Source organism: Carettochelys insculpta, chromosome 1, assembly GCF_033958435.1.
Source record: "Carettochelys insculpta isolate YL-2023 chromosome 1, ASM3395843v1, whole genome shotgun sequence".
NCBI classification, from domain to species: Eukaryota; Metazoa; Chordata; order Testudines; family Carettochelyidae; genus Carettochelys; species Carettochelys insculpta.
In genome coordinates, this window is record NC_134137.1 from 179,223,291 (window position 1) to 179,236,240 (window position 12,950).

At 48.9% G+C, this 12,950-nt stretch overlaps 1 protein-coding gene across 2 annotated transcripts in view; it reads right to left on the minus strand.

The window, feature by feature from the left end:
* Nucleotides 1-12,950, minus strand: part of CLIC6 (chloride intracellular channel 6) — a 56,391-nt gene that overhangs the window by 8,324 nt on the left and 35,117 nt on the right. For both annotated transcript variants that reach the window (XM_074983432.1, XM_074983431.1), the window contains exons 2-4: nt 6,987-7,096; nt 5,110-5,235; nt 2,913-3,019 (exon numbers count right to left, since the gene is read on the minus strand). In XM_074983432.1, coding sequence (XP_074839533.1) covers nt 2,913-3,019; nt 5,110-5,235; nt 6,987-7,096 — 343 coding nt within the window. The remainder of the gene's footprint in view (nt 1-2,912; nt 3,020-5,109; nt 5,236-6,986; nt 7,097-12,950) is intronic.

The following is a 12,950-nucleotide window of genomic DNA, read 5'->3' on the forward strand; positions in this document are numbered from 1 at the left end:
CATGAGCTGACCTGGGCTCATTGGGCTGGGACTAATGGGCTGTTTAATTGCTGTGTAGATGTTCAGGGGTGAGCTGCAGCTCTCAGATCCTTCAGCTTAGGCCCAAACGTCTATAACACAGCGAGACAGCTTGTTTGCCCGAGATCCACAAGTCTGAATCAGCTGCTATGGGGCAGCCACGTGGGGAGGGACAGCTCAGTGATTTAAGCACTGGCCTGCTAAACTCAGGGCTGTAAATTCAATCCTTCAGGGGGCCATCTAGGGATCTGGAGCAAATAGATTAAACTAAAAAAGTCTGTCAGGGATAGTGATAGGTCCTGCTGTGAGGGCAGGAGACTGGACTTGATGACCTCTGATGGTCCCTTCCACTTCTCTGAGATAGGTATATCTCCATATTTATTATTCTCCAATATGTGCTGGCTACCTAGGCACACTGCATCTCCAATGACAGGGTATGGTGAAGAGTTCCCATGAATTCCCTTCTCTCACCCAAGGAAGACCGGAGTGCATTATGGGAGAGGAAATAGGGTTATGAAGCCCTTCAGTTTTGGGCCCAATTATTTTGTCATTTGCATGTCTCCTGAAAGATGAGAATGTTCCTGTGGGGTAAGAAATCCTTTTCACTCTGCTCTAATGAAGGATGGAAATGCCCCAAATGCAGAGGGACAGATATGAAGCTTTCCACACCACCAGAGCTCCCATTTGAGGATACTGGTGCATTAAAGGATCAAAACAATCACCGTGGAAGGAGTTAATGGCTGACATCAAGTGGATTTTTGACTCACAGACCTAGTAAAAGCCAACGGGGTGTGCTAAGCACCCTTTTCTTTCAGGCTAAACGAGTGGAGCAACTCAGCCCCTTTATGCAGTGATATAGGTGGCAGCAACAGAAGCTACACTCCAAGGCAATGGGTCACCTGACAAGGCCTGATCAGAGCTAAGGCATGTAGTTTTAGGGGGCCGACGTTTTCAAATGCAGGGACCAACGGACTGGTTGTAGCCGTGTTCGTGTCAGAGGCAGAAGTGCCTGGAGAAAGCCACAGGGCAGCAAGAGAAGCTATTGTAAGCAGGGCCCTGAAAAGGAGCAATTGGTACAAGTGAACGAGAGTTACTTTTGGCATGGGGAGAGGAGAAGGGTACACCCGCTAAGGAGGGGTGGGAGGGGAGAGGGACAGGGCCTCCCAGAGTGTCACCCCCCATGTGACTCAGCGCCAGCCCTGGACCCCCATGCTTCCCTTTCCTTCTCCTCCCCATCACACATCCCCAGTTAGAGTGGTGGGGCACGGGTCTGAGGGCAGTACAGCTGCTGGAGTTTAGCTCCTTTCTCTGCTGCCCCTTCCAGTGGGGAAAGGAGTGTAACACCCTGCCCCGCCATGGAGACGCTGTGCCTGGGGACAGGGCTGGGGGCTGGCGGTGGGAGAGTCAGTAGAGACCGCAGCAGAGCTATTTGTGCCCCACTCCCACACACACCACCGTACACAGAGACAGAGCTCTGTAGAGGGGCTGGGGACAAGCCTACGAGTTCTGCTCTTTTCCCTGTGGGGAAGGACAGCAGGGAAAGGAGCAGAGTGCCAGCAGCTCCTCCAGCTGCTCTCAGCGGGCCCCATCCCTCTGCACAGAGAGAAGGCAGCCAGCGGAGGGGCTGGGGATGGCCACCCGGGAGTCTGCCTGATGCTGCTGAGAAAACAGTACATTCTTGGTAAACAGAACTGCACCAAAGAAACGCCTGGTTTGTATCGCCCGTTCTTCCTCCCAAACGAAACAATACCAAGCAAGGCCCTGAATATTGGATAGGAGCTCAGAGCAACAGAGGGATGCTACCAGGCTCCTCGCCACCTGGCATAAGAAGGGAGATGCTGAGGGAAGCTTAAGCTAGTGGCTCCTTGTTCATATGGATTCAGTAGCTGGGTTAACAGGAGCTCTGAATTATGCCTGTGGCATCCACTGTAGCACCTCAGTATGCTGGTAAACTGAGGAAGGCGAATTCCAGCCTTTGATTGGTTTCCTAATTAAAGCTTGTGTATTTCAGCTTTGTGAAATGGGAGGGAATGGGGCTTCACCTTCAGTGAATTTAGGTGGCTGGTCCAGAGACTGAGGAACTTCTGTCAAATTCTCTGTTACCTAGTCTAGATGATGAAACATGATGGCTGTTTATAAAATGTGCCCCAAAATTCTCTCATCTTAGAATAAATTTTAATTGTTTGATTTTAAAAAAATTGCACTGGCATAGGAATTTCTACATTTTGGAGCTAGTCCAATTGCTTCAGAGACATTCTAGAGAAGCCATTACTAGACAAATGGACTGTTCCAACGTAATTTTATCAGTTATTTCAATTTCAAAATGTCAAAAAATGGTTAGACTGTATTATATACTTATATTATTTAGTATCTTCATTTCATTATATTTATACCACTTCTTCTAAAATTGGAAAAAATGTATTTGCTTTTCTGTATTCCATTTATAGGTCTGATCCAGCAAATTTTTATGCACATGCTTTGCCTTGTGAATATGAATAATTTTGCTGAAGTCAATGAAACTACTCATCTTTAGCGAGATAAACATTTGCAGGATTGTCACCTTAACTACTGTTCAATCAACCCACTGTGATATGGAGAAGTTTGTTGACACAGCAACAAACTATTAACTCTTTCTTTCATCACAGTGTGTATGTGTGGGCCTCCTGCACAGGTCACCCTCCTCTACGTTCAGCATTTGCAGCCTTCCAGATCTTCCAACTCCTGGGAAGGCACAGAAAACTTTTGCTTAGAATAGTCTGTAGTGAAAATACAGACAAATTTTGTTACTCTAAACTGAATGTTAGTACAACACACAAAACTTTATCCTTTAATTTTGTACCTCCCAACTCATTCCAGTTATCAGCTGTAATGATGTAGAGATTGCAGGGACTTACTTTCATTGGCATCTTTTCTTGTGTTCTTTATGAAAGCAGAGAATTTTGCAAACACGTCATTTCCCGCAGAATTAGATTCGGGGTGCTTTGGTCCAAGTTTGGGGTACCTGAGGAATTAGAAAATACAAGGATGTCATACAACTAGCCACTTCTCTTGTGTCATTCAGCTACTTCTGTATTGTGTGAATAGCAGTTTATTCCACTCCATTGCAAACAAGTGTGCCTAAGTATTTTTTGTAGGAAACATTCCTAAAAAGGAAACCACTTAAACCATGCAGAATAAAAACTGTATCAAATAGTTTTTTTAATTACTCCCTGTATCTAGAAGTTTAATTCTACATCTTGCCACAACTACTCATCAACTTTCATTGATATATAACTTGAAGAAAATGAGGGAAATTTCAAAGCATAAATACAGAGAAATACTGTTACTATAATGGTGGAGATGTCCTTCTGTGAGCTCTCTGCACTAGAGCGTATTTCACTCTTTGAGAATAACTAGCAGCTTCACCAGTACTGCCAATTTCCTGAGCTCAAAAATCGTGAGTCGACACTCAGAAATCAAGGTGATACTGGGGGTTTTTAGGTCTCTTGATTTTTGGACTTCCCCTGACCATGGCCAGGGTACGGCATGTGACAAGTGGTGGTGCCCGTTCTCCCACAGGTACTGGATAAGGTGATTTTGAGCCCTGCTGCAGAAGCTTTCACCTCCACATCTGCCCCTCTTCTCCCAGCAATTAATCTTGTCCCCCCTCAGATCTGTCCCCACCCAACCCCTTCAGTTCAGCTCCCATCAGTTTAGCCCACCCCCCACCCTTAGATTTCTACTGTCCTCAGTTCACCCTCCCAGCACTCACCCCATCTGCTAAGAACCCATCATCAACACACCCTTCCATCTGATCAGCACCCCCTTTCACTTTGCCCTCCCCAGGCCATATTTCAGCCCTTGTAACCTTATATCTGCTCCTCTTAGGGCTAGAGGGGTGGTAGTGGGGTCTTCTGTGCCCCTTCCCGGTCTGGCAGTTGGAGCCCCAGCCACCACAGCAATTCCTATGTAAAATTAATCCTGACTCAAGCTCTGGGCACTGAACTCTCAAATGTCAGAGCTCTTTCAGGAGATCATGAGCCAGGCTTGATTTTATTTAGAAATTGCATCACTCACTATGAATTCATGAAACTTGGCACGTCTGCATCCTAACAAACTTGCAGGATATCCTCATTTGAGTAATGCGATAAAGGCCAGTTCCTACTGAGTTAAATCAGCATGGGAGCCTTTTAATTGATTTCAGTAGGTGTTGGCTCAGACCCCTTATTAACTCGAGGGAGGTGCTATTTTGACATCCCTTTGAAAAAGAAAGTTTTGATACTGAAATTGCAAATCAGTTGTTAACCTCCATTGCTTGGACTAAGAAACCTAATAATTTCTGATAACTCACCCTTAACTGACAGCATGTGCAGACAGCAGATCTTTGGCTGGTGTAAACCAGCACAGCAACATTAACACTAGTGAACCTGTCTGAATTGTTACCAGCTGAGGATCTGGTCTAGAGTTAGTAATGTTGGAAGAACAAATTTAAATATAGAATTTTAATACTGAAATCACTTATTTAATTTACAATAATTGTGTCCAGACCTGTGAGGTGCTGAGCAGTGTCAGTTCCCATTTACTTCATCCCCGTGCTATTTTTGTGTGTGGGGAGGGGGGAGAGCTGGTACTCAGCTGGCTCTGTCTGCACACTCCCTTCCCCAGCCCTGCGCTGGGGATCTTGAGCCTGGGGCTGCCGGCAGGGCTCTGTGCCCCAACCGGCTCCCAGCCACAGGGTTGGTGGGGTTCCTCCACCACCTGGCCTGGGATCTTGCAGCCAGGGCTGCTGAGGTGCCAGCAGTCAGTACCGGCAAGAACCAGCACCAAAAAAAATCACTGCTTCAGTCACCGAAAGTCAAGCAATCTGCATGTAACACAACTTTACAGGAATCCCACCATTATGCTAGGTCTCATTTCTGCTGCTACTGGGGTCAACTGCAACACTCACTGCATTCAATCAGAGCAAAATCAGACTAGTATATTCCAAACATGTTTTAAGACATGAAAATAACCAAGGACCTGATCCTGCTCCCACAAAAAACAGTGGGATTTCTGTCACTAAGTGCAGCATGAAGAACTAAAAGCAGATTATGACATTCAAGAACACAGTACCTTGGCGGTGCTAATTTTTCTTCCAAGAACTCCTCGATCTTATTGACATCAGTTTTCACTTCACCATCAAAAGTCATAAAGGGAGGGTTTGTTCCCGGGGCTAGGTTCTGTAAGTCTGCAGGTTTTCTGAAAGAGTGCAAATACTTTGGGTGACTAATTAAAGGAGAGATATTTTTTAATTCCTACACTTAATATAGTAATCTATTCTGCCCTCACAACCGTCTATTGATACGATTTTAAGCACATAAAATAGTTTAAGTTATCCTTACATTTGCTAGGGATGTTAAAGGGTTAACTGGTAAACATACCAGTAAGCATGAGGCTTACCCTTGTGCTTAGTAGTTAACTGGCCCTTGCCAGTAAACTCTGGCAGTGGCTAGCTGTTCCATGCCAGAGCAGCCCCGGCCACAGAAGGACCAGTGGGCTGGGCAGTGGGTCCCCACAGCCACTCTGGAGCAGCAACTCACAGCTGTGGTGGGCTGGGCAGCAATACCTAAGTTAAAATGGTGAATCAGCTAAATGCTGTCATTTAACCAGGTAACCCTTTTAACATCCCTACCTGTGTAGGTTTTGACAAATCACTTCCTCTTTTCTGCTTTGGTTTATGTTTCTGTAAAGGTAAGACAACCTCCTGCCTCACAGAGGGAAGGTGAGCGTTCATTAGGATTAGTTAATTAAGATCTGTTCCATGTATTCACCACATAGAACCTTATTTTACATTATATTAACTCCACTGACGTAAGCAGAATTATTCCTGATTTACATCAGTTTAAAATCAGAGAAAAATCAGAGGTAGACCCATAAAGAGGTATGGAAATGCTACATAGCTGTTGGTTTGCAGGTGTATTTCAAATTTATCACAAGCTATGCACTCCTTAAGATAATCACTTTGGTAATGCTCTTCTGAAAATGATACAACTAGGGACATTCTGTGACAAAAAATTAAAAATGTTGCAAATTTTATTGGCCAAAACAAGATTACATCATCACACCGGTTTCAATTATTTTTGTAATTTATTTCAAAATACCTGTCAGCAAGTCAGGTTGTAACAGTAAGGCACAAAAATTTCACTTAAGAGTAGAGACTTAAAGGAACACCTATGAAAAATCAGTTCGTATTTCTCTGCCCCCTTGCCGCTCCTTAGAGCCCAGCCATGGGGCCAGGTACTAGGGATGTAAAATCCCATTTAATTGGTTAACTGATTATATGGGATGGGGAGGTGGCTGAGCAGACCACGGACCAGGGTGCTTTGGCCTGAATGGAGCATCCCTGCCTGCAGTAATGCCACAGGCAGGGGGCGCTCCAACATGACCGGTCTGCAGTGGCCCAATGCGGGAGCACCATGGGCGGGGGCACTCCAGCCTCGTCTGGCTGGAGTGCCCTGCACCCATGGTGACCCTGCAGAGCTAGAGTAACCCCCTGCTCATGACTGGCAGCGGGAGACTCTAGCCCACAAGGGTTAACCGTAACCGGTAAACCTCACCCATTTAGATTAATGGGTTAACCTTTAATATCCCTAACAGGTGCCTTCATCCTCTCCCCCAACACTCCCCTAGAAGTGAGGGTGTAAAAGCCTGACATTCAGTCCCACGCGTGCATGGAGTTTCCTGTGTGCCACCCTCTCATTCCTCCAGGGCACTTTGGAAACTGCAGGTGCCACTAACTCTCTAGCTCCTTCCCCCTCCATCCAACAGTGTTTTCTTTGTGTGAGCTGGGCTCTGCCAGGTCTAGTAGCCCTGCAGCCTGCTTCTGTGGAGGAAAGGACGTTCTGTGCAGGCCATGTTAATTTCTGCAAAATTCTACACCGTGCAGTAGCTCAGACTTCCCTCCCGCCTCACCCCCCGGAGTAAAATGAAAATCTAGATTGCAATCTTACCTTTTCAAGTCCACAGTTGTTACATTAAAGATAACACCTTTTAGCCACAGAATCATAAAGAGACGCTGAGAAAATGGGCAATTTCCAATGCTTTCCCCATCACTACCAGCCTACAATGAAAACCAATATTATATGCTTTTAGCTAATCTATTTTTATAAAAGCAAAGTCAGTCAGTTGCCTTTATTTCAAGAAGATGGACAAAATAAACACCAACTCTGTGGGTGCTCCAGGACCCAGGGGAAAAAATAGTGAGTGCTCAGCAACCACTGGCAGCCCCTCTGCCACCAGCTCCACTCCTTCCCTCCCAGCACCTCTCACCCACAGCACTTTATCTCTTTAGTGAGGCGCAGGAGGTGCTGGGGGAGGGAGTGGGGAATGCTGGGGGATGGAACAGGGCAGGAAGAGGTGGGGAAGGGACAGAGCAAATGCAGAAAGCAATCCCGTGGGGCAGGGACCAAGGCACAGTAGGGGTCAAGCACTGCCCGACTACTCCTGAAGAGAGTGCTAATGAATTCTTGTGTGAGCATGTGCAACTCACATTAACTACTTACAATGAAATAGTTGTCTACAATGGTTCTGCACACCAGGGTTTCCCAAACTGTGTTCTGCGGAACACTGGCGTTCTGTGCCACGTGAATAGGTGTTCCGTGAACAAATGTTGATGCTAGGGATGTGTTTCCTTCTAAAATATTAAATATGAAATGATGTGTGTATGAAAAATACTAAGTTATTTGAATAGTATTTAGATGTAGGTATATTCGTATTTATAACACATTACTAACAGTATAGTTATTGTGCGACTTGTGCTTAAACAATCAGAGTCTATTCAGATGGTTTCAGCATGGGTCATATTCAGAGAAATCACGTGATGTTGCACTTGATATGAGGATCCAACTCTCCAGCATCATTCCTAATATCAAACAGATTTGTGGTCAAAAGTTGCAAAAAGAGAAGTTACTCACTGTAGTAACGATGGTTCTTCGAGATGTGTCCCCGTGGGTGCTCCACAATAGGTGTCGGGCTCGCCCCGGCACCGCAGGTTGGATCTTTCCAGCAGTTTCTGCCGGACCGCGCATGCACCAGCGTGCGCCGCTCCCTTGAGCGCTCCCGGCCACGTGCGCGATCCGGTCCCCGCCAGTTCCTTGACCAACTGCTTTGGATGCTCCTGAAAAATACTAAACAGAGATCCGAAGCGGGGAGGATGGGCGGGTGGTGGAGCACCCACGGGGACACATCTCGAAGAACCATCGTTACTACGGTGAATAACTTCTCTTTCTTCCTCGAGTGTCCCCGTGGGTGCTCCACGATAGGTGACTACCCAGCAGTAACCCAAGATAAGAGGTGGGTAATCGGTTTCTGTGCAGCTTGTCTCCGAGAGGACCGCTGTCGAGAGACGGGTGTCCTCTTGGAATACCCTGTGAAGGGCATAATGCTTGGTGAAGGTGTCATAGGATGACCAGGTCGCCGCTCTGCAAATGTCTTTTAGCGCAATGTCCTTGAAAAAGGCTGTTGATGCCGCCACCGCCCTAGTGGAGTAAGCCCTAGGCGGGGCCAGTAAAGGAGTCTTTCTAAGTTCATAGCACATTTTTATGCAGGATACGATGTGCTGCGAGATTCTCTGCGAAGAGAGACCTTCTCCTTTTGATTTGGGAGTGAGAGAGAGGCTAGGAGTCTATCCGTTTTCCGGAAGGACTTAATCCTGTCTATATAGAAAGCCAGCACCTTCCTCACGTCCAGGAGGTGTAGGCGCGCCTCTTTGTTGGAGTTATGAGGCTTTGGATAAAACGAGGGTAAAACTATAGGTTCGTTAATATGAAACTCTGAAGAAACTTTGGGAACAAAGGCTGGATGCAGCCGTAAGGTTACTGCCTCCTTGGAAAATACTGTGCAGGGTGGCGTTGCCATAACTGCCACAAGCTCGCTCACCCTGCAAGCTGACGTGATTGCAAGAAGGAAGGTCATCTTTATCGTAAGGAGACGGAGGGAAACCGTGGCTAAGGGTTCAAACGGTGGTCCCGTTAGCGCATTAAGCACCAGGTCCAAGCTCCACGAAGGTGGAAGCAGTTTCCAAGGTGGGTATAGGTTTACCAGCCCTTTGAGGAACCTGGTAACCATGGGATGGGCAAACACCGTGTGCCCTTCCTCTTCATGTCTGAAAGCCGATATAGCGGCAAGGTGGACCTTCAACGAGGATAGGGAGAGTCCGCCTCTCTTGAGGTCCAGTAAATACTAAAGTATTACCGGTATAGGCACAGCAAGGGGGGCTAATTGCTTGGTAGAACACCATGCAGTGAATCGAGTCCATTTTTGCTTATAGGTCTTCCTGGTGGAAGTCCTCCTGCTACTTTCTAGGACTTGTTGCACTCCCTCCGTACACGTGCTCTCTAGGGAGCTGAGCCATGGATTAACCATGCTTGCAGTCGCAGGCCTCGGGGGTGTGGATGCACTATGGACCCCTGGGCTTGCATGAGCAGATCCGGCGCCACCGGGAGGGGCATCGGTGGACGGTCCGACATGCGCAGGAGTAAGGGGAACCGTTGCTGTCGATCCCATGTTGGGACTACTCGGATCGTTCGGGCTTTCTCTCTCCTGGCTTTCTGCAAGACTTTGTGGATAAGCACTGTGGGAGGAAATGCGTAGAGCAGGGGGCCCCTCCACGAGACCGCAAATGCATCCCCCAGGGGCCCCCGTCCCAGTCCTGCCCTGGAGCAGTATTGTGGGCACTTCTTGTTGTGTTGAGTGGCAAACAGGTCTATCTGGGGAAATCCCCATGCGTGAAAAATCGGTCGTAGCAGATCGGAACGGATCTGCCACTCGTGTGTGAGTGCGAAGCGCCTGCTCAGCTGGTCTGCCTGCACGTTGTGAGCACCTGGTAAATACGAGGCTTTCAAGGTTACATTGTTGGCGATGCACCAGTTCCACAATCGGACTGCTTCCGCACATAAGGCACGGGACCGACCTCCTCCTTGCCGATTTATATAAAACATGGTGGAGGTATTGTCTGTACTGATCCCGACCACTTTGCCTTGTATATGGTCTCGAAAGTGTTTGCAGGCGTTGAACACTGCTCTGAGCTCCAGTATATTTATGTGCAGTGACTGTTCCGTGGAGGACCACAGTCCTTGCGTCACCTTTTCGCCCATGTGTGCTCCCCACCCTATGTGGGAGGCGTCGCTAGTGAGAAAAACAGATATTTGTGGTTGGTGAAAGGGCACCCCTGTTAGCATGTTCTTGGGGTTCACCCACCATTGCAGGGATCTGCACACCTCTGTCGTGGGCGACACCACCCTGTGGACGGTGTGTGCTGCCGGTTTGTAGACGCTCGCCAGCCAGTGCTGCATGCTGCGCATATGCAATCGGGCATTCTGTACCACAAACGTTGCTGCTGCCATGTGGCCCAGCAGCTGTAAGCACATCAGAACCGGCACCGTAGGGCTGAAGGTGATGGCTTGCACGAGGGAACCAATGGCACGAAAGCGGGCATCTGGTAGATAAACCCTTGCTGTGATGGAATTTATACGTGCCCCTATGAACTCTATGTCCTGTGTGGGGTCTATCTTTGATTTTGCCAGATTGATGACCAGGCCCAGCGAAGAGAACGTGTCTGCTGTGACGCGTATCATGCGAAGTACCTCCTCCTTCGAGGCCCCTTTCAGTAGGCAGTCGTCCAGATATGGGAATATAAACACCCCCTGTCTGTGCAGGTAGGCTGACACCACTGCCAAGGTCTTGGTGAAGACTCTGGGGGCCGAGGAGAGGCCGAACGGCAGAACCTTGTACTGAAAATGTTCTTTGCCTACCATAAACCGGAGAAAACGCCTGTAAGCCGGGTGAATAGTTATGTGGAAATACGCGTCTTGTAAGTCGAGGGCTGCTAACCAATCTCCATCTTCCAGTGCCATAAGTATAGAGGCGACTGTGATCATCCAAAAGCGTTGCTTGTGCAAGTACTGGTTGAGGCCTCGAAGATCTAGGATGGGCCTCCAGCCTCCTGTCTTTTTCTCTGTGAGAAAGTATCTTGAGTAGAACCCTTTCCCTCGGAGTTGCTCCGGCACTCTTTCCACTGCCCCTATAAGCATAAGATGGTCTACCTCCTGCCTGAGTCTCACTTCGTGGGAGGCGTCCTTTAGGTGGGGTCTGGGTGGAGGTCATGGCGGTGGGAGCAACTGGAAGGGAATCGCGTAACCCGTGGCTATGATCTCCAGTACCCATTTGTCTGTGGTGATCTTTTGCCACTGGTCGTAGAATAGTCGGAGGAGATGGTGGAATAGTAGCTTCGGATGACATTGCGCGATGGTAGTGATAGTGCAGCCCTCGATCTGTGTGTCAAACTTGTGGCCTTTGGCCCTGCCCCGAGGACGCATGGCTCTGTTGGGAACGTCGCCTGGGAGTTCTGTACTGTTGGTGCTGTTGATGTCACCCTTGCTCGTAGCCCCTGTGGTACTGGGGACGCTGTGGTTGATACTGGTATCGTCTTTGTTGGGGGTAATACTTTTTCTTTCTGTATGGAGGGGTGTAAATCCCCAAGGTCCTGAGAGTAGCTCTTGAATCTTTACTGGAATGAAGGACCGAGTCGGTTGATTCAGCAAACAGCTTCTGCGTGTCAAAGGGGAGATCAACGATCTTCGCCTGCAGATCCCTCGGGATACCCGATGTCTGGAGCCAGGACTCCCTGCGCATGACCACTGCTGTAGCTGTTGAGCGTGCTGCCGTATCCGCTACGTCTAGGGTGATCTGAACTCCTGTCCTCGAGGCTGCGTAGCCCTCCTGCACAATGGCCTTGAGCACCGGCTTCTTGTCCTCTGGAAGCGAGTCCATGAGAGAAGTCAGCCTGGAGTAGTTGTCGAAATTATGGTTCGCTAGATGCGCTGCGTAATTCGCCATTCTCAACAGTAGGGTAGAGGAGGAGTAGACCTTTCTGCCGAACAACTCTAGTTTCTTGGCATCTTTGTCCATTCCCCCCGTCTTGTACTGAGAAGTTTTCAACCTCTGTTGAGACGATTCCACCACCAGAGAATTTGGTTGCGGGTGGTTGAACAGGAACTCCATGCCCTTCGCCGAGACAAAGTACTTCTTATCCGCTCTCTTGTTTATAGGCGGAGTGGACGCAGGGGTCTGCCATATTGTGGTGGCGGACTCCATGATTGCTTCATCAAGCGGAATAGCTATTTTGGAAGGGGCCGGAGGTCTCAGGTTTTTAAGGAGCTTATGGTGTTTCTCCTGCACCTCTGCTGTTTGGATGCCTTGCGTGAAGGCCACCCTTTTAAACAGCTCTTGGAACTGTTTGAGATCGTCCGGAGGAGGGACGTCCCCTGGGGCCGTGGCCTCGTCAGGGGAAGATAGCGAGGAACCGCTAAGGTAAGCCTCTCTGGACCCCTCTGGGTCCTGTTGACGGGGATACATCCTCTCGCTAGATGCTTGCGAGGGAAAATCTCGGGGTTCCAGAATCAACTCCCCCTGAGATATCTGCGTTTCCGTCCCCGTCCGCGATTGCCCTCGGGGATATTGAACCATCCGGGGGGATCTGTCCCTGGGGGTATGCCTATGGTGTCTATGCCCCATGTGATAGGGGCGACCATGGCAACATGGGCACTGTTCCTGAGATGGAGACCTGGACCACTCTCGAGGCACATACCCCCTGCGTCTGGGGGAGCGAGATCGTCTGGGTGATTGAGATAATGGAGAGACTGATTTGTGGCAGTACTCCAGGGGTTCAAAGCCCAGGAAGGGCGATGGTGGTCCGAGCCATGGTGATGCTGGCTGTAGGAACGGGGATGGGGTCTCAGGGTATACTGGAGGTGACCCCTGCTGCCTCGTTGGAGTCCGCAGCATAAGTGGAGGGCTTAGAGCGAGTAGCCCTGCAGCCCTGTCTGGAGAAGGGCTGCGGTGCCGGGTTTTCTGTGCTGCCTTTCCCCTCCCCTGTGGGGCTGGCTCCGCCCCTTTCCGCGTCGGGGATCTCGGCC